Source organism: Pezoporus wallicus, unplaced genomic scaffold (genome assembly GCF_028554395.1).
Source record: "Pezoporus wallicus isolate ANWC-B61680 ecotype Strahan unplaced genomic scaffold, APGP_CSIRO_Pwel_v1 contig_3710, whole genome shotgun sequence".
NCBI lineage: Eukaryota > Metazoa > Chordata > Aves > Psittaciformes > Psittacidae > Pezoporus > Pezoporus wallicus.
In genome coordinates, this window is record NW_026640315.1 from 305001 (window position 1) to 330827 (window position 25827).

General features: G+C 53.4%; 4 protein-coding genes across 4 annotated transcripts in view; 3 read left to right on the plus strand and 1 right to left on the minus strand.

Annotated features, from left to right (window-relative positions):
* XYLT2 (xylosyltransferase 2) overlaps positions 1-10000 on the plus strand; it is a 13175-nt gene extending 3175 nt beyond the window's left edge. The window contains exons 2-11 of the mRNA XM_057418410.1: positions 1615-2086; positions 2932-3107; positions 3381-3583; positions 3961-4041; positions 4187-4403; positions 4787-4963; positions 6042-6304; positions 6414-6609; positions 7061-7394; positions 8035-10000. Coding sequence (XP_057274393.1) covers positions 1615-2086; positions 2932-3107; positions 3381-3583; positions 3961-4041; positions 4187-4403; positions 4787-4963; positions 6042-6304; positions 6414-6609; positions 7061-7394; positions 8035-8357 — 2442 coding nt within the window. The 3' untranslated portion in view covers positions 8358-10000. The remainder of the gene's footprint in view (positions 1-1614; positions 2087-2931; positions 3108-3380; positions 3584-3960; positions 4042-4186; positions 4404-4786; positions 4964-6041; positions 6305-6413; positions 6610-7060; positions 7395-8034) is intronic.
* A 691-nt stretch (positions 10001-10691) lies between these two features.
* Positions 10692-15115, plus strand: LOC130604116 (uncharacterized). Its single transcript, XM_057418424.1, has 6 exons — positions 10692-10869; positions 11344-11465; positions 12773-12874; positions 13264-13428; positions 14765-14907; positions 14979-15115. The coding sequence occupies exons 1-6, from the start codon at positions 10782-10784 to the stop codon at positions 15022-15024; spliced, it is 666 nt and encodes a 221-aa protein (XP_057274407.1). The 5' UTR covers positions 10692-10781; the 3' UTR covers positions 15025-15115.
* A 1179-nt stretch (positions 15116-16294) lies between these two features.
* MRPL27 (mitochondrial ribosomal protein L27) lies at positions 16295-19297 on the minus strand. The gene is made up of 5 exons (XM_057418646.1): positions 19270-19297; positions 18402-18469; positions 17890-18049; positions 17174-17241; positions 16295-16725 (listed from the first exon to the last, which is right to left on the minus strand). The coding sequence occupies exons 1-5, from the start codon at positions 19295-19297 to the stop codon at positions 16519-16521; spliced, it is 531 nt and encodes a 176-aa protein (XP_057274629.1). The 3' UTR covers positions 16295-16518.
* Positions 19298-19643: 346 nt separating this feature from the next.
* On the plus strand, positions 19644-24799 carry EME1 (essential meiotic structure-specific endonuclease 1). Its single transcript, XM_057418647.1, has 9 exons — positions 19644-19781; positions 20270-20876; positions 20960-21087; positions 21270-21362; positions 21725-21846; positions 22077-22203; positions 22702-22817; positions 23879-24068; positions 24326-24799. The coding sequence occupies exons 1-9, from the start codon at positions 19644-19646 to the stop codon at positions 24500-24502; spliced, it is 1698 nt and encodes a 565-aa protein (XP_057274630.1). The 3' UTR covers positions 24503-24799.
* The last annotated feature ends 1028 nt before the right edge of the window (positions 24800-25827 follow it).

The window sequence follows — 25827 nt, forward strand, 5'->3', positions numbered from 1 at the left end:
ACTTAAAGAACAACACACAAGCCTTCAATACAGCAGAGTAACGTGGCCAGAGTTGTTCCCTGCCAGGCTGGGGTGGAGGGAGTGCCTGTGGTGCAGTAATTAGAAGCCATTGAGTTCTTTAGCTGGCAGCTCCGGAGAGGCTGGCGGTGCTTCTAACAACAGGCATGCTGCTGAGCTGGGAACAGGGCTCCTTCCAAGGGGATGGTGGTGGTGGCACTGCATGGGGGCTGTCCCCGGAGCCAGGTGTGCTGGGAAGCACAGGGTGCAAGCGGGACCAGTGAGTCTCTTCCTGCAGGAACAGGGCTTAGCCTATGGGAGAGACCTGCACCTCGCTTGTAGCCTCCTACTCCTGCAATGCTCCGTGCAGAAAACAGGTTTGTAACTGTTGAACAGATGGGCCTGGTGGTGACTGAACCGATCAGCCGGTCTTGGCTGCCTGTGATGCCTGTCTGGGTGCAAGGGGCTCGGCTGATGCTTGCTGACACCAGCCCCTTGCGAGTTAAGCGATGGCTTGCCTCTTCCTCACCATGCTTTGTGGGCTCTGCACCACAACATGGGCAGTGGAGGGACTGCGGGGTGGGCAGAACTCACCAGATGCTTTACAGCCTTTGCATGGCATGGTTTCTCCTGGCTGTGACCTTCCCGGCATCTTCCACAGTGGTGCTCATGCAGGGGGCTAATTCAGTCCCCTTGTCCTAGTGGGGCATCTGCCCATCATCAGAAGATGCTGCTGCCCAGGAATAGCCCCCAGTGTGCCTCATTGCCTCCTGTGGTGCCTGGCACAGAGGCTGGGTTGTGCTGGGAGGCCTGGCTGGAGCAGAAGCTGCTTTGCTGCCTGTCAGCTGGGGACACGCAGCCCCGTCCCTCCGAGCACCACTCGCTGGGTAAGTTCTTTCCCAGGAGCGTGGCTCTCGCTGGCATCTGAACTTCCCAACTCCATGCTTGTCCCAGGCCTGACTTGCTTCCAGCCTGGCAGAGGTAACGAACCGTAATGAATCTCTCCCTGTGCACATCCGCTTGGCTCGGTGCGAGGGTTTGTGAAAGGGATTCCTGGAGGAGATGGTGAGCGCAGCGCCTGCTCCAGCCTGGCACGGGGAGCCGGGGCCCAGGGAAGGGAGCACGGGCAGGGCCTCATTCAGTGCTTCTGGTCCCGGAGAGCGCAGCTGCCTGAGACCCCAGCTCCCACATGGATGTGCTGGGCTTTGACTTACAGTGTGGGCAGGGTAGGGAAGAGCTGATCCATTAACCTTCTGGTAAAGTAACCAGCCAGAACAGCCCTGGGCTCATCTCCCCTGCCTATGCAGGACCTTGGAGGGTGGCTGGTGCAGGCATAACCATCCTTGGCCTTTAGTCTTGCAGAGAGCAAAACCCTCTCTGGGCTGTGATGATGGGGTCTGCAAATCGAGGTCTTCCTTTACTGGCTTTAGGGGAACATAGGGCCACGGAAGGAGGAGCTGTGGGGATTTAGGTGGCAGAAGGGCAGTGTTATGTCCTTTGCTGCACTGTGGCTGCTCCGAGTTACAGCAGTGAGCTCCATGGGGACTGAGCACATTGAACGGGGATGCCGGGCTTGACTTAATGCTCTGCCCTCTCCTCTGCACCCACCCACGACAGGAGCGGCAGAAGAAGGCCGGCTTTCCCGAGAGCAGCGACGGCTCCAAGGACTCGGACAGCTCCGCAGGGCGCCGGGGCAGCGCCGGCAGGAGGCACGGGCGGTGGCGGGCCCGGCCGGACAGCCCTGGCGCGCTGGTGTCCAAGGTGGTGAGAGCCGTCACGGCCAGACACAAGCTGGGCTGGAGGCTGCCGGGCGCGCCGGACTCCTCCAGCCGCAGGAACCTGACGGAGCTGCGCGGGGAAGCCCAGCTGGCCGTGTTCCAGCAGGGCGACACGGGCAGCGTGGAAGGAGCTCCCCAGCCCACCGAGAACAGCTTCACCCCCAAGTGTGAAATCACGGGCAAAGACGCCCTCTCAGCGCTGGCGCGGGCCAGCAGCAAGCAGTGCCAACAGGAGATCGCCAACGTGGTGTGTCTGCACCGGGCCGGCAGCCTCATGCCTCAGGCTGTGCCTCGCCACTGCCAGCTCTCGGGTGAGTTCTTGCTGGGGGGGCTCCCGGTCACCCTGGGCATCGGGGGTATCCCCGCCAGGCGCGTGGGCCGCCTTCCTTATGTGACCACACTGTGCCACCTGGCAAACAGCGGCCTCAATCTGTCACTGATTCCCAGATTACTGCTGCCTCTGTAATCCAATCAAAACTGTGCTGGTATCCTTAAACTGGGCTGCTCATCCCAATCTGCAGTGCCTGCAGAGGTCAGAGCCAGGCCCAGCTACATCCTGTTTTGAGGGGACAGAGAGGGACACCCCTCACCCTTTCCCAATGCATCCCTGTCAGTTATCAATGAATCATAGAATTACAATGGTTTGGGTTGGAAAGGACCTTAAGATCATCCAGTTCCAACCCCCTGCCATGGGCAGGGACACCTCACACTAAACCAGGGCACCCAAGGCTCTGTCCAGCCTGGCCTTGAACACTGCCAGGGATGGAGCATTCACCACTTCTTTGGGCAGCCTGTTTCAGCTCCTCACCACCCTCACAGTAAAGAACTTCTCCTTTCATCTAACCTGAACTTCCCCTCTTTAAGTTTAAACCCATCACCCCTTGTCCTATCACTACAATCCCTGATGAAGAGTTCTTCTCCAGCATCCTTGTAACCCTCTTCAGATATTGGAAGGCTGCTCTGAGGTCTCCGTGCAGCCAAGGGGCTGCGTGTGCCACCGTGCCCTAGCACTGCAGCCTGTTTGGGCTGCACTGATGGGGTCTGCCCAAGGCCAAGCTCTTTCATGCTGTCCCCACCTTATGTCTCAGTGGTTTATCAGGATCTGGGGGCGGTGGGTGCAAAGGCTGGAGGTGACTGAAGCCCTCTCCCCATGCAGGCAAGGTCAGCCCTGTCATCCAGTGGGACGAGAGCCGGCTGCAGCAGCTGCCCCCCAGCAAGCCCGTGCGCATCGCCTACATGCTGGTTGTGCATGGCAGAGCCATTCGCCAGCTGAAGCGGCTCATCAAGGCTGTGTACCACCAACAGCACTTCTTTTACATCCATGTCGACAAGGTACGTGGCAGGGATGAGGGCAGAGAGAGTGCTGACAGTGCCTGGATCAGTCACTGGGACAGGGTGATGAGCAGGGCAAGTGGCTGAGTAGGGTTTGTCCTCAGTGCTGGTGGAGCTGTGACCCTGCCACCCCTGTTTCTGCAACCCCAGGGCAGCAGGATCTATCCCTGCTGCCCAGAGCAGTCTTGTCCTGCTGTTCCCTTCCCTGTGGGCTGTAAGGGCTGACCCAGGGCTGGTAAGGCCCTGCTGAGCATGAGCTGTGTTCCCTGACAGCGCTCCAACTACCTGCATCGCGAGGCAGTGGAGCTGGCCCGGCACTATCCCAACATCCGTGTGACACCCTGGCGCATGGTGACCATCTGGGGAGGTGCCAGCCTGCTCAAGATGTACCTGCGGAGCATGAAGGACCTGCTGGAACTGCCCGAGTGGCCATGGGACTTCTTCATCAACCTGAGTGCCACTGACTACCCCACGAGGTGAGGGCCTTGCTGGCGCTATGGAGGTGTTTGGGCTGTGTGGTGCCTTGGGAGGGGCAGGGAGGTGGGGGAAGATGGGTTTGGGGATTGCACCCGCATGTGGTGATGATGCTTCGGGCCAGGCTGGTCCTATCTCTGTGGAGGAGCCCAGTCTTGGAGACTGGTTTTCCTTGTGGTCTGGGTGTAGCAGGGCAACACATGTGAGGCGCCAGACAGCAGAGGGGCCACCTCTGTGTCTCCCTAGTAGCAGGACGAGGGTTTGAGTCAACACTCACCAAGCAACTTTAGGCTCCTTGTTTCTGATGGCTCTTGTGGTGTGAACGATACTGGGCTGCTTTACTCCAGTGGCCATTAACGCTTTCTAATTTGCACATTAGGACCAACGAGGAGCTGGTGATGTTCCTGTCCAAATACCGAGATAAAAACTTCCTCAAGTCTCACGGCCGAGACAACGCCAGGTAATCCCAGCTAGGGGCAGAGCTAAGCTGAGGAACAGAAAAGGGAGGGATTTGGGAACTGAAACAGCTGGGACAAGGGGGGCTGTTCTGGATGCAGCTGCACAGCTGGTGCCACTCAACCCCTCATCCTCACCCCCATGCACAGGTTTATCAAGAAGCAGGGCCTGGACCGCTTGTTCCACGAGTGTGACTCCCACATGTGGCGGTTGGGCGAGCGCCACATCCCCGAGGGCATCGTGGTGGACGGGGGCTCCGACTGGTTCTCGCTGACGCGCAGCTTCGTGGAGTACGTGGTCTACGCCGAGGACCAGCTCGTGTCCCAGCTGCGCCAGTTCTACACCTACACCCTCCTGCCAGCCGAGGTGGGTGCTGGCTGCAGGCCACGGGGTGGGTTTTCCTCTCACTGTACTTAACATCTCTGTCCCATTTCATCCCCACCCTGGGTGGCTGCCAAGGGTGTTGGTTGTGCTCGGCTTTGTGCCTCCCCTCTGTCCAAACAGAGAGGGGAGAGAGGAACAGACAAGGCAAGGCTCATGTTTGTATCCACTTCAGACACCCTTCTGGGCCAGATAAGGACCAGTGTGGGCACACAGCTAGGTCCCTTACGTGTTGCCTTATGCTGGGAACACGGATAGGTTTCTGTTCAGGAGCTGTCTTGTTCCTGTGTGAGTGATGGGGGTGTCTCTGCTAAACCATCCCTGCTCCATCCCCACTGGGTGTCCTGTCCCTTCTCTGCTGTGCACAGTCCTTCTTCCACACGGTCCTGGAGAACAGTCACGCCTGCGAGACCCTGGTCGATAACAACCTCCGAGTGACCAACTGGAACCGGAAGCTGGGCTGTAAGTGCCAATATAAACACATAGTCGACTGGTGCGGGTGCTCCCCAAATGACTTCAAACCCCAGGACTTCCTCCGGCTACAGGTGAAAAAGATCCTCCTTTCTCCTCCTGCTCTTTCCCCTTCTCCCTGTCTCTCTCCTCTGTGAGCATCCTTGTGGGATGGGTGCAATGGCAACTGCTGTGCATGTCCCCCTGAACCTCACCCCAGCCCCACAAGGAACAGGGGCAGGATTGGCTCCCCATCCACTGTGGAGCTCAGCATAGACCTGTCTGTGAACACCCAGGCAGTGGGATTACACTGATTGTCTTGCCCAGCAGCCAGGCTTTTCCTTGCAACGCTCCTCCTCTTCCCAGACTTTCCCATTTTCCTGCTGTATCTTTGCAGACTATCACTTAGGATGGATACCTTTCCGGTAAAACCACTTCAGAGTGCTCCCTTCTTTGGCAGAACAAAATGTCCTGTGACAAACCCATGCTTTCTCTCAGTGTGTGGGGATGTAGACTGAGGTTTGGGAGAGATACATCCAGCCCTGAAATGAGGAGTCAGCAGGATTGTCCAGCAGTCCAGGGCTTCCACAGTGCAGGGCTCTGATCCTGGAAGCTCTGCCACGTGGCCAGGCCTCGTGCTGGGCTCTGCAGGGGCTCTGCAAGGTGGGGGCCCATCTGAGTAGAGATTGCGGCGAAGGAGCTGACACATGGCTGCTTCCGAGCACGGAAAGGGGGAGGCAGTGGGAGAGATGGGAGCCCATCTGCGTTACCAGTACTGTGTGCTCCCACTGATCCTGTCATAGAGGATTGCACACAGGGGCTGGCTGTGCTTTGCTGTTCCTTAGCCTGTGCCTTCAAAGAGGGCAGGATGGGTCCCAGCATGTTTCTTCCTGGTATGTCTCCCTCCCAGCTGCCCTGCTCCGGTGGGTGCAGTCAACACTGTCAGGAATCTTAGAACCACAGAGTGGTTTGGGTTGAAAGGGACCTTAAAGCTCACCCAGTTCCAACCCCACCTTCTAACTAGAGCAGGTTGCTCCAAGCCCCATCCAACCTGGCCTTGAACACTGCCAGGGATGGGGCAGCCACAGCTTCTCTGGGCACCCTGTGCCAGCACCTCAGCAGCCTCACAGGGAAGATGTTCCTAGTGTCTAATCCAAACCTCTGCTCTTCCAGCAACTCTCCAGACCCACCTTCTTTGCCCGCAAGTTTGAGTCGACAGTGAATCAGGAGGTGCTGGAGATCCTGGACACGCACCTCTATGGCAGCTACCCCCCCAACACACCGGCACTGAAGGCGTACTGGGAGAATGTCTATGACCGTGTCGATGGGCTCAGTGGCCTCAGCGATGTCACCCTCACCTTCTACACAGCCTTCTCCAGGCTGGGGCTCCACAAAGCTGCATCCACACCGGCAGCAAAGGCCGACAAGCTTTGCAGGTCAGGTATTTGTTATGGGGTTGATCCAGGCTGCGAGTGGTGGCCTGCATCTTGTGCTGAGAGGATGCTAATGCTCAGATGTGCAACCTTTCTCTATCTCTCTCTGCAGATTTGAGCCCCGTGGCTTCCCATCCAGCGTGCACTTATATTTCTATGATGACCGTTTCCAGGGTTACCTGGTGATGCAGGAAGTGCAGAATTTGGTAACGGGGCAGGCAGAGTCGCTGGAGGTGTGGATGATGCCCCAAGGAGCTCTGAAGCTGGCGGGTCACGGAGGGCAGGCAAACCGCTTGCAAAACCTTGAGGTAAATGGGAAAAGCCCTTCATAATGCCCACTTTCCTCCCAGGCTGTCCCACACCACTCTGCCCTTCCTCCTCTTCCTCCACTTGCACGCTGTGGGGACAAGGGGACATAGTGCCACTGTCATGTCTGAGAACAAACCTTTGTCCAGGGGTTTGGTTTCTGTGTGGGACGTGGAGCTGATCAGCGGGGAAAAGGCTTGAAGGGTTCTTTAGGGGGGAGCTGAGGCTCTGGGGTTCAGTGTCTGCATCTGCAGGAGGCATTATGCATCTGCAGGAGGCATCATACAGCTGGAGTAGTGCTGGCATGGTACAGGCAGGCAGGAGAGCCATGGAGAGGGGTGTGCATTGCTTTGGGTTCCAAGGTTTGTGCCTGTCCTGGTTTGGGGATCAAAACCTGAGCTGGTAGCATCTCCCTGCGCAGTGTCCCACCGCTTGTGCCTCCTGTCCCTCCAGGTGGGCACGGAGTGGGATCCCAAGGAAAGACTCTTCCGCAACTTTGGAGGCTTGATGGGGCCTTTCGACGAGCCGGTGGCCATGCAGAAGTGGTCTCGGGGTCCCAACCTGACAGCCACAGTAGTGTGGATCGATCCCACGTACATCATCGCTGCTTCCTACGACATCACGGTGGATGCCGAGGCAGAGTTCACCCAGTACAAGCCCCCCCTCAACCGGCCCCTGCGCCCCGGTGTCTGGACTATCCGTCTCCTGCAGTTCTGGGAGCCCCTGGGCGAGAGCCAGTTCCTGGTGGTGCCACAGACCTTCAACCGCAAGCAGCCTCTCAGGAAAGGTGAGAGTGTGCTGGAGCCTGGGGCTTCATGGGAGGGTCTCCCTGGGGTCCCCCTAGTCCTGGCCTCTCTGGTGACGTTGCAAGAGCTGTTGTCCATTGGTGTCCCTTTGCCCATGTAGAGTCCTCAGAGGAGGCCCATCTGTGGTCAGTTATGTCTGTCCCACAGCTGCACCAGGCTGGAGGAGAGCTGGGGTTGCAAAGGGATGGGGTACTGAGCCACACCAGGAGGTGGCGAAGGGACCATTGAAGGATGCTCAGACCCCAGAGCAGCTTCCAGTGTCTGAAGGGGGCCTATAAAGATGCTGGAGAGGGACTCTTCATTAGGGACTGTAGTGATAGGACAAGGGGTGATGGGTTAAAACTTAAACAGGGGAGGTTTAGATTGGATATAAGGAAGAAGTTCTTTACTGTGGGGGTGCTGAGGCACTGGAATGGGTTGCCCAGGGAAGTTGTGAATGCTCCATCCCTGGTGGTGCTCAAGGCCAGGTTGGACAGAGCCTTGGGCGACATGGTTTAGAGTGAGGCATCCCTGCCCATCTCAGGGGGTTGGAACTGGATGATCTTAAGGTGCTTTCCAACCCAAACCATTCTGTGATTCTGCGCTGCTGATCCTACTCTCTTCTCTCCCATTCCTGCGCAGACGACAGTAACTGGCTGCATGGCGGTCCCCCCCGCAACGAATACATGGAGCAGAGCTTCCAGGGCCTGGGAGGGATCCTCAACCTGCCACGTTCCGAGGCAGTGGAGGAGGACGCGATGCGGAAGGCGCAGCTTACGGGGAAGGCACTGGAGGACTGGGCTGACAGTGCCATCAGCGCCTTCTGGTCCGTGGCAGACGTCTGCGTGAGCAGCCCCTCTGCCTGCACCGCCCTGGAGACCTGCAGCAAAACCTCCTGGAGCTCCCTCTCCCCGGACCCCAAATCAGAACTGGGGCCCGTCAAACCTGACGGGCGGCTGAGGTAGCAGGAGCAGCCGGGGGGGCGGCCTTGGGAGCGAGGAGCATCCTCCATCACTGTCACTGGCGTTGGGGGTATCCCCGAACTGCATCGTCCTGTGCCATCTGCACCGTAAGCGCTCGAGGAAGAGAGAATGGGAACCCCTGGGTAGGGGAAAACCTTCTGTGGGGGATTTTGGGCAGAGGGGTGAGGTGAGGCTTGTCCACCTCCCCCAGGAATGGGCTCTTGCTGGCTGGGGAGAGCATGGAGAGCGCGATGGGCTGGCCAGAAGGTGGCTGGGGAGAGCTGTGCATCTGTCCCTCCAGGCCTTGGAGCCTCGGGAAGTGCTGATAGGGGAGCAAGGGAAGGCTGGTGGATGTGCAGGCTCTGGACCAGCTCAGCACCCTCTGAGCATCCTTCCAGGATGAAGCTGTGTGCTACTCCAGGCAGGGCTGGCACAGGGCTATGGGGACAGGCAGAAGGAGATGGGGTGAAGCGTGCCACGTGCATGGAGCTGCGGCTGGGCCAGGGCTTGCATCTCACCCCCTCCACCCCAGTCCTTTAGTTTGTATTTTTATAAATATATATAGAGAGAAATATATATGATGCAAAGTGCAATAGAGACGAGACCCCGCGTTGGCCGGGAAGTCCTTGTGTCTCCACCTCCCCTCAGACTGTAACATATCTTGTTCTCTTGGGTGTCCTGGCACTACAGGACAGGGTGCTGGGTCGTTTACATGATTTTTTTACTGTTAATGATGATGGTTATTGTTTTGCTGTTTCCCTATTTCCTGCTGGGTGCTGCTGGGATGCCCACCCTGCTGCCCTTGGGCAGGGTTGTGGGGTGCTGCCTGATGGTGCCAAACATCCAGAGCTGCTGGTGTGTGTCTTGTGACAGTGGAGCACTCAGTTCATGGTTACAGTCCCAAATGCTGATGTAGGACCCTGTTGCCATTGTCAGCTTCAGCAAAGGGTCAGTTCCCTGCCAAAATGCCACCCCTTGGGCTGATGTCCTGCTGTGGATGAGAGCTTGCTGTGCCTGGAGTGCTGACCTGTGCCACGGCCCTTTGGCCCAACCTCTTCTTTTCTCCTGGGTCATCGGAAGCTCTCAGGAGCTGCTGTGCTTCCCTGGCCAAAAAACAAAGAGGCAAGACAAGGTCCAGCTGAATCCATTTGTGCTTTCTGCTTCTGCCTCCTTGTGGAAGGGGTGCAGTGGAGCATCCCCTTTTCCTGCCATCCTCCCAGGCATGGGACCTGCCTGTGATGTTCCTTTCTCCAAGACTGACTATGGAAAAGCCTGGGCTTGGTTTTCACCCTGGGAAGACACTTCACGTCTCGCCTGCAGCCTGGGAAGGGGAATTGCTTGCTGCATGGGAAGGGGACAAGCAGGCGCCCATTGGGCCCAACCACTGTGCTCCAGGCAGTGCCAGCAGCTCCGTGCCTCGGCCAGTCGCATTTTGCCATCTCCAAAGATCCGGTGCCATCCTCCACCCTCTGCCAGGGCCCAGCTTCCCCCTGCTGGGGCTCACACTCCCTGTCTCCCCTGTTCAAGGATGCTGGTGCTTCATGAGGCACATTGTCAGACAGGACAGAGACCTTGACAGCAAAGGCAGGTACCTGCCGGTGAAGGGCACGGTGGGGGGGGAGACGCCAAAACTCTGTTGGAAGCATTGTGTAAAGTTGTCTTAAATATGCAACATCTCCACAAATATATCTCTGCCTCTATAGTGTGGTGTGATGGGTTTGTGTGGTGTGTGCGGGGAGGGGTGGGGGGAGCTTTGCCTTCGCATGGCATCCCGGTGGGGTGTACCCGGTCCTGGGCACCCAGGGGGATGGATTATGGGGGGTTGTACTGGGGTGCTGGTGGTGTTTGTTGGGGGTGTAGGGGGGGTGTATTGGTGTGCTGGGAGCGTTTGTTGGGCTTGCTCCCCATGGCAATGTGCAGCTAAGCACCAAGCCGTTGGTTTTCCATAGCCTGTGCCCAGGGGAGGACACACAGCCCTGTAGGTGCTTATTTAGTAATTAGCTACTTAATTAATTAGCTAATGAGCGGGCACCACCCGGTGCCGGCGGGGCCGGAGCCTCCCCAGGCTCTCCCTGCCCGGGAGCGGGGCAGCGCTGCGGCCGTTCCCTGCCCGCGAGGACAAACACACACACAGCTTGGCTTACCCTACCGCAGGATGCTCCGGTAACCGCGGGGTCGGAGGAGCCGGGGTCCGGGTGTATCGGAGGGGACAAGCCGGGACCGGTCCCTCCCGTCGGGGCCCGCCCGCCGCGTCGCCACGGCAACCGCCGGCCAATGCAGCCCGTCCCGCCTGCAGCCAATGGGAGACGGCGGAGGGTGGCGCGGCGGCCAATGGGATGCGCCCGGCTCCTCCCCGGTGCTCCCGGTCCCGCCCCGCCGGCCGGTGGGGCGCGGGCAGCGGCTGCAGGTGCGGGTGGCAGCGGAGGGATGGCGCAGCCCAGCGAGGCCTCGGTGCACACGGCGGCTGGCGGAGCCGCTATGGACAGCAACGTCCTGGCCATCGTTATCGCCGCGAGTGAGTGGCGGGACGGGCTCCGGTGGAGCGGGGTCGGGTGGGGGCGGCCTCGGGCTGTGCCGGCTCCTTGCGGCCCGGGGATGCGGTCGTTACAGCTCGCGGTCCTTCTCCGGGGCACCGCTGGTCCCTGGGTTCGGGTCCGAGGGGAGCGGCGGGAGGGGCTGGCGGTGCCGGGTGGGCTCTATGGGAGCCGGGGTGCGGGAGACCCGGGCTCCCTGCCGCGGGGCCGCGTGTGAGCTGAGAGTCCCGGGAGGGAGGGTGCCGGGCCCGGCTCCCGGTGCAGCGGTCTGGGATAAGGCTGAGCAGGACCTATCGGCGTGGTTATTGGCGTTCTCGGGACAGGCAACCGGTAAAATGGGCTTGAATGGGTTTTTTTCAAGCTACTCTTGACTGTAGACCCCGGGGGTGAAGGCAGGAGAGAGTGGGGAGGCCCGTGGGCCCAAAGGTATTCCCCTCTTCTCCCTTCCCTGGTAGCTGTGTCCACCTCCGTCTTCATCGTGGCAATCCTCATCCTGCTGCTGCTCCTGTACCACCGGGACCCCATGTGCTGCCAGTTCCTCTGCTCCTGCCGCTTATTCCAGAGCCCCAGCCAGTATGTGAGTGTCCTCCTGCCCCGAGTTCCCCGCTGCTCCCGGGCTCATGTTCCATTGCACTCTGCTCCAGGATGAACATGGGACCCCCAAGCAGAGACAGGCTCTGCCTCCTCCTTGCTCCCAATCTCCTGTAGAGCTCCATCGCCCCAATGAACTTGGCTGTGCTGTTGGTGGTAACATTCCCAAGGCCTGATATGGGGAGGTGCCCTGGATCCCTGGAGAGGGGTGATGCACAGTTGTAGTGGGGTCAGGATCTGCATTATGGGGAAGGGGCCCAGCGGGGATGGGGCTGGAACCTGAGGGCAAAGGCAGACAAAGCCAATCGCATCCCCGGCAAGTGTGCATAGCTCCCAGCACGGAGCAGTGAGACACAAAAGCCTTTTTTGCTCACAGCTGTAATTTCCTGGGGCTGTCTTTTGAGTTGGGAGCTGGTGATGGTGAAAAGAGCAGCGTGTTCAGGCAGTGCTGCTTTTGTGGTGGTTGGTGGCTGCCTGGGGACAGCTCAGCCTCCAGAGCTGCAGGATGGCTGTTGAGAGCTGCAGGTACCACTTTCCCCTGGTAGAAGAGGGAATGTTCAGCCTCAGCTGGGAGGGAATGGAGACTGGCATCATGAAAGGCAAATGTGATAGTCCAGCACAGGCTGGGAAGTCCCCAGCAGAAATCAAGAGTGGGAACAGGCTGTGGGTGTCCCCTGCCAGCTTCACTGCGTCTGCTCCTTCCTCCTCTTCCTCCTTGCTGCCTGCCTGTCTGTGGTGCATGTCAGGGAGAAGGCTCTCTACAGAGAGATGATCTCTGCTCACTCTTGCTCAACATGTTGATAGCAACTGAGTTTAACTGGAGCAGAACTACTCGGGAACAGAACAGCCATTGCTCTGCAGATTTGCTTGCTCCATTATCCTGAAATGACTACCTTGGTAGATAAGAGTTTACAAATTCTTTAACCTTCAGCATGTGATGGAGCTCTTAGCTATGCTAGCGGAATACTTGGCTTGGTTTATTGTCCTAAGTAGATGAATCAAGAGGTGATTCTGCTGAGTCTGAATGAAACCTGGGCCCAGGCTGTCATCCTTCCATCTGGGCTCAAGCTCTGTGCTGCCTTGGTGAGCATATGCCTGAGCTGCTAGCGTTGGTAAAGAGGCAGGTGGAGGTTGGTGGTGAGAGCCGCACCAGCCCAAAGGGCAGAGGTGGTTCTCTCCCCTGCCAGAACCCCACTTCCCAGGCTGGCCCATGTGAACCAACTCATCTCTGTTCATTGCCAGGCAGGATGAGAGGCATTCTTGGTTTTGCTAATGTCCCACCCCTCCTTACAGGACTGCCCCCCACCCTACTTCAGCAGCAGCCAGCGGCTGGTGGGTCCCCAGTGCAGAGCCTCGCGCTTGGAGAGTGCTGCGGCTGAGAACCCGGGTGTGCAGGTGATGGCTGGGTCCCTGATGGGAGCTGGAGGGGAATGAGTGAAAAGGCCATGGTTATGGGGACCTGGGGACTCCTGGGGCAGAGGGAGAAGGCGCTGAGCAGCAGCAGCTTTGAGAAGTGCTGCCTGTATGTAAAATCTGTGGTGGAGGGGGATGTGGGGAGCAGAGACGCCATGGTAAGTGCCATGCAGCTCCCTTGGGATTTGGGATCTTGCAGGCATGAGATGGTGTGATTATCTCCCAGGAGGGAGGATTTCCTCCTCAGAGTTCAAGGAAGGGCAGCTACAACTTCAAACACTGAAGTAACTTGAAGTGGCACCAAGCCATGAACTTCCAGCAAAGACAGCCACCACCACACTGACCTTTCTCTTCTGGCTGGGCATTCCCAGGGGGATGAGCTGTTCTGCGTCGGGCCCCCCAGCACGTACCAGGTCCCATACTGGGAGCAGCCGCGCCTGCCCAGCTATGAGAGTGTACGGAAGAAAGATCGCCAGCGGGAGATCCACCAGATGATTGCTGAGAGGTTCGGGCTGTGGGCAGAACCTTCCCAGGAGGTGAGCATTCTCTCCCCTGCACTGGGGTGCTGGCAGAGCCCCAGGGGCAGTTCCCCCTTCTGGTCTGCATCTGGGTCTTGCTGCAGGACTCTGTTCTCTGTGATAGCCTTACTTTGATAGCCTTTATCTCTGGGAAGGGCACAAAGGGTATCGGGAGGCTCCTTTGGTGTTCATCTGTGCTGGTTAATGATCGAGCTCTCAGGGTGCGGGAGGCAGGGCAGAGTTGCTGATGAAGGTGAGACCTGTTCATCTGTGGTGTTCATTTGTGCTGGTTAATGATCGAGCTCTCGGGGTGCCGGAGGCAGGACAGAGCTGCTGTTGAAGGTGAGCCTTTCGGATCATCTGCTCGGTACAAGTCCAAGCTGGAATGTTATTTTTAGATCTGTGAGGCTTCCAGGATTTCTTGCTCCCTTCTCCCTGCCTTTGGGAGGCCCTTCACTATTACCTTCAAGTGTTATTTCTGAGCAGAAGGCTTTGCCTGTTTAAGATCTGCACTCCTGCAACAGAACAGAGAAAAGCGAGTGCCTCTGCCAAGTAGGTCCTGTGGTGGTCTCGTGAGAGACTCACTGAACAAAGAGACCTCCCTGACTAAAGCAGAACAGAAACATTTGAAACGCCAGGTAGAGAACTGAAGGTTCACCTGGATTTTGAGCTCTTAAAGCTGTACCTAAGTCTGGCTTAGTCAACACTTGCTACTTGGTACTTGGAGCTGTAACTAATGAGAGCTGCCCTGAAACCAGAGTACCAAGGGCAGAAAGTAAGGCCCTAGCTGAGGAGCTGCAAGAGGAGTGCTTCCACAACATCCCTGTGCTGCTCCTGTGGCTCCTCACAGGGAGAAAGCTGGCTCAGCTCTGCCAAAATACATGTAACAACAGCCTGGAGGTTCCTCTCTGCTGCTGTGTAGTGAGACTTGCTACCAAAACCTGAGCAGAAAGCCTGGTTTGTAGGTGCTTGTATAATTACAGTAATTGATATTTGGTCAAAGGAAAGTGAGTGACAGTCCTCTTGATGAAAGTTAAGTCTTTTCTGGCCTTTTAACAAGAGTGACAAGTCCTCGAAGGGGAACAGGGAAGAACTGGAACCTGGCACAGAGAGCTGGGGGAAGCAGAGGGAACATGCCTCTTCAGTGTGCACTACTGCATTGCAAGGTGCAAGATGAGGGTGCTAAGCCCTCATCTCCCAGCTCTCCTGGCTAGCAGCTTGCTGCTTGGAGGACTGCAGTTTGATTTCAGGCTGGTGGTGGTTGGAAGCCTTGTCATCTGCTCCACGAGAAGAGGTGGGATAATCTCCTGGTTATTTCTGATCCACTGTAACGCTCTTCCTCTCTCCTCAATAGATGCCGCCTCCCTATGAGCATGCTCTGAGGCATCCTCCAGCTTTCTCAGGACCAGTGATAAGCTCAGAGACCTTGGACAGACGTGGCATGCCAGACCCTTTTCAGGCCCCTCTTGGCTACCAAACTCGGCGAAACACAGCTGTGTAAGGCCTCAGTGTGCTGCTGCTTCCCATGGTTTCAGTGACAGAAGTGCCTGTGACATTGTTCTCCACAGGGAATGGCCAAACATGAGACCTTTGCCCAGGTTTGCCATCAGCTGAGGCACAGGCAGGTCAGACCTGGCCAGCAGAGACATCCCTCCTGCAGCACAAGCACAACCATGGAGCCACTGCCAGGCAGAGCAACCAGGGATGTGTGTGCTCGCTCTTCTCTGGCAAACATACTGTTACCAAAAGCAAGAGACCAGCTGCTTGCTTCTATACAAGGGGCAAAGCCAAGGTGAAGGTCTGCTCAGCCAGAGCTCCTCAGGCAGCTGGCATATTGCACCTCTGTGAGGCAAGCACTGTCAGTTGTACCAAGGATCAGACCTCAGTCACCGTGTTGTGCTACTTCACTTGTTTCTTAGTTTATGAAATGTTTTACTTTATCAGTGCATTGGCTACCAGGTGGGAAGCTTCACCTGAGAGCAGCAGAATGGGTCAGCATCAGAGCACTGCTGTGTGCTCCTGCAGCAATGGTCCTCTGTGACCAGCAGTGATTTTTGTATGGACTTCAGATAAAGATGTGGAGAGGCTCCAGGAGTTGTGTTAGCTGCTGTATGCAAATACCAACCACAAAGATGAACCGTGTGACTGGGAAAGGACAAAAATGCAGCCAAAATAGCTGGTGAACTATGAACCATGGGGAATGTAAAGCAAAGGTGGACATGCGTGGCTGACCTAACTTAGTTATCTTCTGCAGAGCAGACAATCTAATAGCATCCACACCGGTGTCCTGACACCACCAATTTTGATAACCTGTTTTCTACTGCAGAGCCAATGTTTCAAATTGTTTACAAACATGTAGATAAAATGAGATCAGATCACAAGGTATTGGGGCTCCTTTCTTTTGAACAATAGAAGCTCAAAAAATGTCAGGGAATGACTCGGGAAGACAAAAAGGATGTCTTCTGGATTATGGCCTTATGCTACACCTCCAGCGGCTGAGCTTCAAATACCACCCCAGGCCTGTGCATCCTCCCAGGCACTCAACAATTAGTCATGAGTAAGCTTTACAAGTGCAAACTTGCCTCTCGTGGCTAGTAAATGATATCTGAGTTGTATTCCAGATATTTGAATTAAACATTGGGATGAGGTAGAAGGAAAGATCTACCTTCCTGGGATGCAGTTAGGTGCAAAAGGATCACTTCTGCAGTATTTTGAATTAAGATACAACAGTAATATCTAATAATGAGCAAAAATAGAGGGAATTAGTGGGATAAGTAGTGACCTAAGAGTGCTTGTGGAGAGAACTTATCCAGTGGCACAATGGAACAGGTTCCCCAGAGGAAGGTAGTTCCAGATGGTAAATGAATGGAAGTAACACATCCCATGAACAGCCAAGGCCTTCAGCAGCCCCACAGCATTTATTACACACTCTGAGAAATGCCTGCAGGTGATCCCAGTGCCTGAGCACTGCCCATGTGTGCTTTAGGAGCAAGAAAACAAAGTCCTAAACTGGTACCTTCAGAGCCAGGGTATTCTTGTCCTCTGATGTTGGTCCAGCTGTAGTGGTCTGTCCCAGTCACTCCTTCCCATCCATCCCTGTGTGATGGCTCAGAGCATGGTGACCAGTTTAAATTCTCCTACTTCTGTGGTGGGGATGACACTGATAAAGGTTTTATAAAGAACTGCTCCTTTGGGTAGCCGACAGATCACTTCTCTGCTCTCACTGCTGCGGGGCAGAGGGATGTAGACCTCTTTGGTGTATTTCACAATGCCATCCTCCAGGGCGTAAAGTGTCTTGTTACGGCCCATCCCCACCTGGAAGAGGATGAGGAGTGTTAGGAAGGAAAGGCTGGAGGTCCACCACTAAAGCAGAGCTGATCATTGTTCTGCCTCATTTTAATACCCTGGCTTCAACAGCATCTGTTGCTTTGTATTTTAAAACAAAACCACACTAGTTGCTTCCAGCAATCAGTATACAGTGGTGCTCATTAGGAGGGAAGAGATCCTGATTCCACCCTGAAACACAAGCATCTAGTTAGGTTGCAAAAGGGGATATCCACAACTTTCAGACCCTTTTCCCAAGTCACACAGGCATGAGTGTGACCCAGAGAAGGCTCTCTGACCAAGAAATACCAGGTCATGAAACCCCATTTGAGAATTATATAGAATATAGGGAAGAGCATTAAGAATGAGCTTGAGAGGAAGCATCGAGTATGGGACTGCTGTTCTCTGAGAACCAAGGAAGAGCTAGAAAACAACTTACATGAGCACCAGGATGCCAGCGTATCAACCGCTGTGTAGCCAAAATGTTGCCTGCATGCACAAAGGCACCTGCAACAGAGTGACAAGAGTCAGACAGAGCTCCCCAGAACACAAGTGGTTCTAGGACCTACAAACCTCAGCTTTTGGTGGAAATTTTCTAAGGAAAAATGAACTTGAAATGCTAAAAGCATCTAACCAAAAATGCTGTTAGCAGGAAATAAAGGGCAATTGATGCACAATGGCAAAAAGCAATGTAAAGTCTTTGAAAAGGTTCCTTGGGGCTGCAGAGCATTTTCTGGTTGCTGAAGGTATTTTTTTTATTACCTTTTACATCAATATGTTTTCATCAGCAAAGGTAATAATTATAAGCACTCAACTGCATGAATCTGTACTTTGGCTTCTGCTAAGCCTCATAATTCTCCTCTTTGTAAACATCTCAAATACCCAGCTTTCCAATGCAGCCTGGGGGCAAAAGTGTCCCTCTGCCTGCCCTCCTTCCAGGAGCTCCAGAGAGGCAGAGTTGGAATATAAGTACATTTTCTGTAGGCAATTTTGGCTCCCTCACCCTGCCCTCCCACCAGCCACCCTTGATCATGAGGCTTCATTGAACCTCCCCTTCCCTTTCTTTTGGAAGAGTGCCCTGGCCACCTCCTACTGCAATCAGCACCGGGGGGGGGAAGCCGTGAGGAACCCAACTCTGCAGATACTCAGACCTACCTTCTGTTTTCTTGAACCCGTAGCGCTTCCCAGGGCTGTTGCCACCCAGATTTTTTGAGCTGCCCCCACTTTTCTTAGAAGCACACCTGATGGCAACCAGGCTTGGCTGGGGAGTTGTTAGAACTGGGTTTGAAGCAAGAACAACATCAGCTGGAAAAAGCTATTACACGCACTTTCTTTCTTTCAGATTTAAAGTTCAGTCAAGAAAGGGTTTAAAACTAAAGGTAAAAGAAAGTGTGGAGGGAAAAATAATGTACTGCCAAGAGAAAGCATAATTTGACCACCATGGCCTAAGTTTAAATGCTTAGGCATTTAAGAGGCTACAAAGAGGCTACATCTCAAGTCCTGCTGCTGCCACCCAGGGAGGAATGATCTCAGCAATGATGTTCAAAGACGTGCACAAATTCAGGTACAGAAGTTTCTGGCAGCTGTGGACTGGCCTGATATCGCTTGGAGAAGAGATATATGATCTCTGTTTCAGTTTCCCCTTTGACCCAATGGTATTTACTTACGTAGTAATATTTTGCAATCTTACAAGAAGACTCCAGGATGATGCACAAGCAGATATTCACAACAGATACTGCCAGAAGCAGCAATCTGGGGAGGATCAAGAAGGACTATAGATCCCTGGGAGTGGTGTGAAGGGGCTGGAGCACAGGGGATTTTTCATCCATGCTCCCAGTTGAAGCCTGCAGGGCTATGATCCTACTGGCACCACAGAGACATGGTGGGATGGCTCCTATGGCTGGAGTTTTGGAATGGAAGGATACAGGCTCTTCAGGAGGATTTATCTTCAGGAAGGACAGGTTGGGGAGGCAAGGTGGCGTCACCTTCTATGTCAGTTACCAGCTGGAGGCCACGGAGCTCTGCTTGGGGATGGATGAGGAGCCAACCAAGAGAAGACTAAGTGGATGAGGTCCTTTGGATACAGACAGGAGCAGCCTCATATTCACAAGCCCTGGTCCTTGTAAGGACTTCAACCACTCTGATATCTGTTGGAGGCAACCCAGCAGGGCAGGAACAATCCAGGAGGGTCCTGGAATGCGCTGATGATAACATCCTTTTCCAAGTGATAAAGTGATAGGGGAGCCAAGGAGGAGAGGTGCTGGACTGGACTTTGTCCTCGCCAACAGGGAGGCGTTGGTGGGGAATGTGAAGCTCAAGGGCAGCCTTGGCTGCAGTGACTATGAAATGGTGGAGATGAAGATCCTTAGGGCAGTGAGGAAGGCATGCAGCAAGCTCACTGCCCTGGACTTGTACCTGGGCAACAAGAAAAGCTTCTATAGGTACACTGGGGATAAAAGGAAGACAAGGGAAAATGTGGGCCCCCTCCACAAGGAAATGGGAGACCTGGGACATGAGGAAGACCCAGGTCTTTACCAGCAAGAGCTCCAGCCACACCACCCATGTCACAGAAGGGGAGCAAAGGCAGGGAGTGGGAGAATGGAGAACCACCCCCTGTGGCAGATTAGGTTCAAGACCATCTAAGGAACCTGAAGGTGCACAAGTCCATGGGGCCTGATGAGATGCATCCACAGGTCCTGACTGGTGGGTGAAGTGGCCAAGCCATTATCCATCATATCTGAGAAGCTGTGGCACCCTGGTGAAGTTCCTGATGAGTGGAAAAGGGGAAACATAACCTCTATTTTTAAAAAGGGAAAAAAAGAAGAGCCAGGGCACTACAGAGTGGCCAGGATCACCTCAGTACCCAGCAAGACCATGGAGCAGATCCTCTTAAAACTCTGCTAAGGCACATGAACAGTAAGGGCATTCAACATGAATTCACTACGGGCAAACTGTGCCTGACAAATTCGGTGGCCTTCTTTGATGGGTCAGTAGTGCTGGTGGATCAGGGAACAGCGACTGCCATCATCTACCTGGACTTGTGCAAGGCATCTGACACTGTCCCCCATAACATCCTTGTCTCTAATTAGAGAGACATGGATTTGATGGATGGATTACTTGGTGGATCCACAGACAGACAAATCTGAGAGGTGGCCAAGTGTGTCCTTGGTCACACAATTCTGATGACCCACTAGAGAATCATTAGGGTATTCTGGCCTTTAACAATAGATTAAAAAAAGAGTGTTTTTAAAGCTTCCTGCTTTTAAAGCACTCCGCAAAGAGAAAGCAGCACCCCTCAGTGTTTGATTTCTATCTAATACACATGAATACTGTTTCTCTAAAGATGATTTTTCCACTTTGAAGGCACTCACACGGCAGCACAGAGACATTCCTCATCCCTGGAAGTTTCTGAATGCATAAGGCATAAAGCCCGCAGCACTTCAGCCCCTGCTTTCAGCACCCGAAGTGGTTTAAACCCCTTCCAACATGGATAACCCCGTTATTCGGGGCCTGAAACCCGCCCATTTCACCACAGCACCGCCGCGGGCCTGAGGTAAAAAGCGAAGAGTTCGACCCCGAGACACCGACAGCAACCTCCCACGGGGTACACCCCACCCCTTCCCGAGCAAAACCTCCCGCCCACAGCTCGCCATCACCGCCTTGCGATTTGGGTCGCCGGCTGTCCTCATCTCCCTCCCCTAAAGCTGGAAGTGCGGAAGAGGTGGTTGTGGTAGTGAGCAGCGGGAGCGATGAGGACGAGGAGATGGTTCCTCTGTCTGAGAGGATCAAAAGGAGGATGGAAGCGAGGAATGCGGGTTTTGAAGTGTCTTGTGGCAGCCAAAGGAGCACGCAAGGTGGTGAGAGACCCTCCTGGTGCCCGCTGCCAGCCTCTCAGTCTGACTCCACAGCCCAGCCTAATATGCCCCTGGTAAGTGGAGCAGGCCCAGAGGTACCACCAATTCCCAAGAAGGGGAACCATAGTCAGAAGGAAAGGGAGGCAACGTGCCAGAGGAGGAAGGAGCGAGAAGCCCTAAGGAGGCAAAAAGAGGAGGAAAAAGAAAGGAAAAGGGCTCTTGCCAAGATGCTGAAAGCTCATCGGCCAGGGGAGTGCCAGAAATACATAACAGTGGTGCTAGATTCAGGTACTTGTCCTCACAGCCTGTGTCTGCCATATATTGCCTGTTGTCTCCTCTGTGTGGAGGCCTGACCAGTGCACCGATCTTAGTTCTATTGCAGGTAGAAGGTGGTGAACAGGTCCTTAGTGCTTTGCAGGCTGCAAATTATTCCTGTGTGATTGAGAATCAGGCTGTTCCCTGCAGCATCACCTGGAGGAGAAAGACGGTGCCATCTCAGGTGTGCAAGCCAAATCTCCATGTTCTTGCCCTTTTCTTCCTCTGTTATTTGCACTTCTTAGTAATGGTATTTAGTAAACACCCTCTAATCCTCTCCTGCTTCAGAGGTCTGAGTGGGAGCAGTGGTTGGCATGAATGATAAACAGACTGTTGGTCTGGCTCTTTGTTTTCCTGTCTGAACAGATGGGAGAAGGAGATGAATGGACAGAAGAACCAAATGTCCTGGTTCTGCTTCGCTTGGAGGAGTTTTTGTCCATGGCTCACAACTACAAACAAGTGAGGATGCTTATGACTTTTGTGCTCTCGAACATGCTGTGCTCTGGGGGTGATGTTCATCATCCTCTTCACTGTAGGAACGTTCTGATGTGGGATGGAACCATGGTTTCATGAGTTAATGGACCAAAGCCAATAGGGTTGTATAATGCAAAGTTGTGACAAACATTGTCATTCTGACAAACACTGTCAGCTCAGATGGGGTTATTTTCTATTTCTTTCTGCCATAGCTTTATGCCAGATCAAATATTGCCTGTCTGCAGCATGAACAGATTTTTTCATCTCCAGAATCAGAGCCATAGGCTGCTGCACTTGTGTGTGTGCCTCAGAGTGGTTTAACTCCTCTTTTCTGTTAATCTTTGCAGGAGGCCAAGGGCTGTATGGAAGGACAGCAGGAGACCCTACAGACCTATGTAGCTCGTGTGATGGAGAAAATGCCTGGGAAAATTCTGGCACTGGCAGTTGCTGAAGTAGAAAGTTATTTCAGGTTAAACTTTTTTCCCCTCCAAACGTTTCTGTGTTATCTTTGGCCTTGAAAAATGCCATAGGTATTTATATTAATTCCTTCTAGCAAAGCCTGGAGTGTAAGAGATATTCCCATTCAGAGCTCCTCCACTATTTTGTCACACAGAAATGGAAGTAAAGGCCTGTCATCACAAAATACCTGGGGAAGAGCATGAGATCCCAGCCTCACTTCACTCTTCTTTGGTCTCTCAGACTTCAGTCAAAAAAGAGACAGCGACAAGCAGCAGCAAATGGAAGCCAAGATGAGGGACAAGGAAGACGGAAGAAAAGGGCAGTTGAGGATTCCGGCCTGGAGATAACCAGAATGGATGTGGAAGAAGTGAGTACCTTTAAAGCAGGCATGCAGCCATCATCTCTTGTTCATTCAGATTGCTGTTTGAACATTTGACCTACACCACCTTGGGAGGAAGGCATTCAGCCTTCTTTAGTCCACATATCTGTGGGCAGAGCTCTTTGGGTTTGGTTCCCCACTCTCATGGACTGCTCTCCCATGGACTGTCTTGTTCATCTTGATTCTGATGTCAGTCTTGGTCAGCATCTCTCACCCTTGGTGGGCTGCTGGCAAAGCTGGGCTGGGTGGCTTGTGTGTAATGAGAGCTGTCACTGTGGAGCTGCACAGTTGAAATAGTGCCAGACTGATACTCACTGGCAGGAGACAGGTTGCCCCTAAATACTTCAGTGCCTTAACTTACCTGTTCCCCAAATGGGGAGAGAGGGAATGTTCTTGTTCTATAGCAAGGCATTGTGACCCTTTTTCAAGAGTGGGGTTTGATGTGACAAGATGAATTGTTCCATTCATTTCTAACAATGTTTACAGGCCTTGGTGGACCTGCAGCTGTGCAAACAAGTCCAGGTCAGCTTTTTTGAGAGCTGGGAGGAGCTTGGCGAATATGCCACTATGTTCACAAAATCTGTGGCTGAAGCACCCTTCAAGTGAGTATCACAGTATGCTAGAGATTGGAAGGGACCTCAAAAGATCATCTAGTCCAATCCCCCTGCTGGAGCAGGAACACCTAGATAATGTTACACAGGAATGTGTCCAGGCGAGTTTTGAATGTCTCCAGGGAAGGAGACTCCACAACCTCCCTGGGCAGCCTGTTCCAGTGTTCTGTCACCCTCACTGAGAAGAAGTTTCTTCTCAAGTTTAAGTGGAACCTCTTGTGTTCCGGTAACAGAGTAAGCAGATGAGGTTTGGTCACCCCTTTGGATTGGCTGCACTTGCACACTTACTGGGAGGGAATAGCAGGTATGCAGCTGTACTTCACTGCAACACAGTGTAATGATCTTTAAAGGAGCAGGGGGTGGAGCAGCTGTAGTGCAGTTCCCACAGGATAGGGTTTATTTGTGGAAACTGGGGAGGGGTGAGGACAGACCCTGGTTTCATGTTGGTATGTTAACATTGAGCTCTTGTTCTTCGTCTGATTTTAGGGGCAGGAAGGGAATGCAAGTAGGGTTAGGCTCATAGAGCACCAGCTTTTCTTCTTCAGTGTGTAACCAAGAGGGATGTTACTGAGAGAGAACTCTTTAGCTGTATCCACTGATGACAGCAGCATGTTGTGTACCAACAGCTAAGAAAGCCATCTTGTGCAGTCTCACACAATCCTAGCATTCCTATCACAGCATCTGTTGTATTTGACATCTCAGCCATGAGAAGAGGGGAAATGTCATTAAAAATGACACGTAAAAGTGTTGTAGTATGGTTGACAGTCGGAAAGTGAATTCTTGTTTACCATTTTGCATGTGTGTTGCCTTGTGTCAGGATTGCTCCCAAGCACAGGTTGTTTCTTTTTGAGTAGGAAATCTGGGTCTCGAACAAGTAAATGTAAAGAAAATGCTGTCAAATTGTTAGCATTTACTTTGATGCCAGTGGCGTCTCTAACAGCAGAGGGTAAGAAACATCTCTCTGTCTCTGGTTATGTGACAACTGATGCAGGGATAGGATTTTCTTCATATCTCATTGTCTCATTTGCTCCTTCATTCTTTGTTCTTCCCAGGCGAGAGCGGGAGAACACGGGATTTTCCTTCTACTTAGAGAAGGCGTGGTGTGGAGGGGTGAAGGTGGATCGTTCTGGAAAGGGTCTCTTGGAAGTTTGGAAGAGACAGTTACAACAGTTTAACCGTGTCAGCCTGGAGATGGCTGAGGCTATTGTGTCTGCCTACCCTTCTCCTCAGCTTCTGAACCAGGTGAGGATGCCTAAGGAGTAGTGAGCACTGTGTGCAGTCAGCTAATGTAAGGAGTGGAAGACATCATTTAATTGCTATCAGATGTGACATAACAATTCTGTATTGAGCTGTTTAGTGAGGTGGAGTGGAGAGACCAGGTGAAAAGCAAGAGTATATTGTGAACAAGGGTAGAGCAGCCATGGGTGCAAAGCTTTGATGATTCTTTTGAGCAATGAATGCAAATGGCTTATACTGCTGCTCCTTTGTGTTGCTTGTAGGCCTATATGCGGTGCTCCTCGAAGCAGGAGCGGGAGAACATGCTGGCTAACATCCCTGTGCACCGTGGTGATGGTGTGACAGCCACCTGCCGGAGGATCGGACCGGAGCTCTCCAGACGAGTCTATCTCCAGATGACTTCTCATGATCCTGATCTCTATTTGGATGTCAGTGGGTAGCTCCAGGGAATGAGGATTTTACTGTTTGCTGCTTTAAGTATTTACTGTTTAAGCATTCAGCTTCCTTCTGGGGAGAAGTGCTTAGGTAACAGAATCATTGATCCCAGTTAAAAGACTTCAAAAAATGCACTTGGACTTCACTGTAGCAGAAGAAGGTTGGATTAAATTGCCGAATGGCTGGAGTTTACACAAGAAATGAGGAAAACATCTTCCCTAAGAGCATGATTTGGACGCGGCTTACAGGAATGATAGTTCCTTTTATTTGTCTTCCTAGTAAATAAATAATTTGACTAATAATTTTGCTTTTTAATATGTGGTCTTGAATCTAGACAGGTCTGTCATCTATTGAAAGGAATACTTTCCACTGCTCTCCTAAACTGCAAGGAGTTGCATTCCTTCTCTGGGGTGAAAAATCCTAATGCTAAGGCAACATGGTGCAGCCCCCCCAGCACCCGCTCTAATGAGGTGGAAGAGCTTTACCTCTCAAAGCAGACTCAGTTTTCCGCTGTGGCAGATGGGAATGAGTAAGACTAATTTTCAGATATAAATTTAGACTGCCCTGATTCAGTCTCCAGACAGCTTAATCTATAGAGGGTCTTGAAATCTGATTATATGTGCTGGAATTATGAGTACTGAACAGTTGGCAGAAAAAGCTTTCTTTTAATTAGATTGGGGAGCACGCTTGCCCCTCTGTGAAGCCTAGCACTTGTGAGCACACAAGGACACTTGAAGTCTTTTGTGACAGCAGCACTTATTGAGATGAGTGTTGAGAGTGAATTTTAAACTGCATCTGATGTGTGGAAGTTACCCTTTAGAAATGTGTTGTCTTGGATGAAAAAATACCCACCTGCCACGCTGGCTTCAGAGGCTCACTAGAAGCCTTAGCCTGGCCAGCAGCATGCTTCTGACTCAAACTGATACACCTGATCAGTCTGGCATTTGGGAACTTGCAGCCGAGGAAGCCAACTGTGTTCTGGGCTGCATCAAAAGAAATGGCCAGCAGGTCAGGGGAGGGGTCCTCTGCTGTGGTGACTCCCCCTGCAGTCCTGTGTCCAGCTCTGGGATCTCAACACAGGAGCGATGTGGAGCTCTTGGAGTGAGTCTAGAGGAGGCCATGGAGATGCTGCAAGGGCTGGAGCAGCTCTGCTCTGGAGACATGCTGAGAGAACTGAGCTGGTTCAGCTTGGAGAAGGTTCTGGGTAGACCTTAGAGCAGCTCCCAGTGCCTAAAGGGGCTACAAGAAACCTGGAAAGGGGCTTTGGACAATGGTCTGTAGGGACAGGACAAGGGCAATGGCTTTAAACCGGAAGAGGGTAGATTTAGAT

Bases quoted from the DNA above. Each gene is read 5' to 3' on its own strand.
- LOC130604116 (XM_057418424.1), top strand. From the start codon at position 10,782: ATGGCGCAGCCCAGCGAGGCCTCGGTGCACACGGCGGCTGGCGGAGCC. The intron at 10,870-11,343 runs GTGAGTGGCGGG...CTTCCCTGGTAG, and splicing joins GGCCATCGTTATCGCCGCGA to CTGTGTCCACCTCCGTCTTC. The intron at 11,466-12,772 runs GTGAGTGTCCTC...CCCTCCTTACAG, and splicing joins TCCAGAGCCCCAGCCAGTAT to GACTGCCCCCCACCCTACTT.
- EME1 (XM_057418647.1), top strand. From the start codon at position 19,644: ATGAACAGTAAGGGCATTCAACATGAATTCACTACGGGCAAACTGTGC. The intron at 21,363-21,724 runs GTGAGGATGCTT...TAATCTTTGCAG, and splicing joins TGGCTCACAACTACAAACAA to GAGGCCAAGGGCTGTATGGA. The intron at 22,204-22,701 runs GTGAGTACCTTT...CAATGTTTACAG, and splicing joins CCAGAATGGATGTGGAAGAA to GCCTTGGTGGACCTGCAGCT.
- MRPL27 (XM_057418646.1), bottom strand. From the start codon at position 19,297: ATGGGTGGTGTGGCTGGAGCTCTTGCTG. The intron at 17,242-17,889 runs GTAGGTCTGAGT...ACTCTGTTGCAG, and splicing joins CGGGTTCAAGAAAACAGAAG to GTGCCTTTGTGCATGCAGGC. The intron at 16,726-17,173 runs GTAAGTTGTTTT...ATCCTCTTCCAG, and splicing joins GCTGGCATCCTGGTGCTCAT to GTGGGGATGGGCCGTAACAA.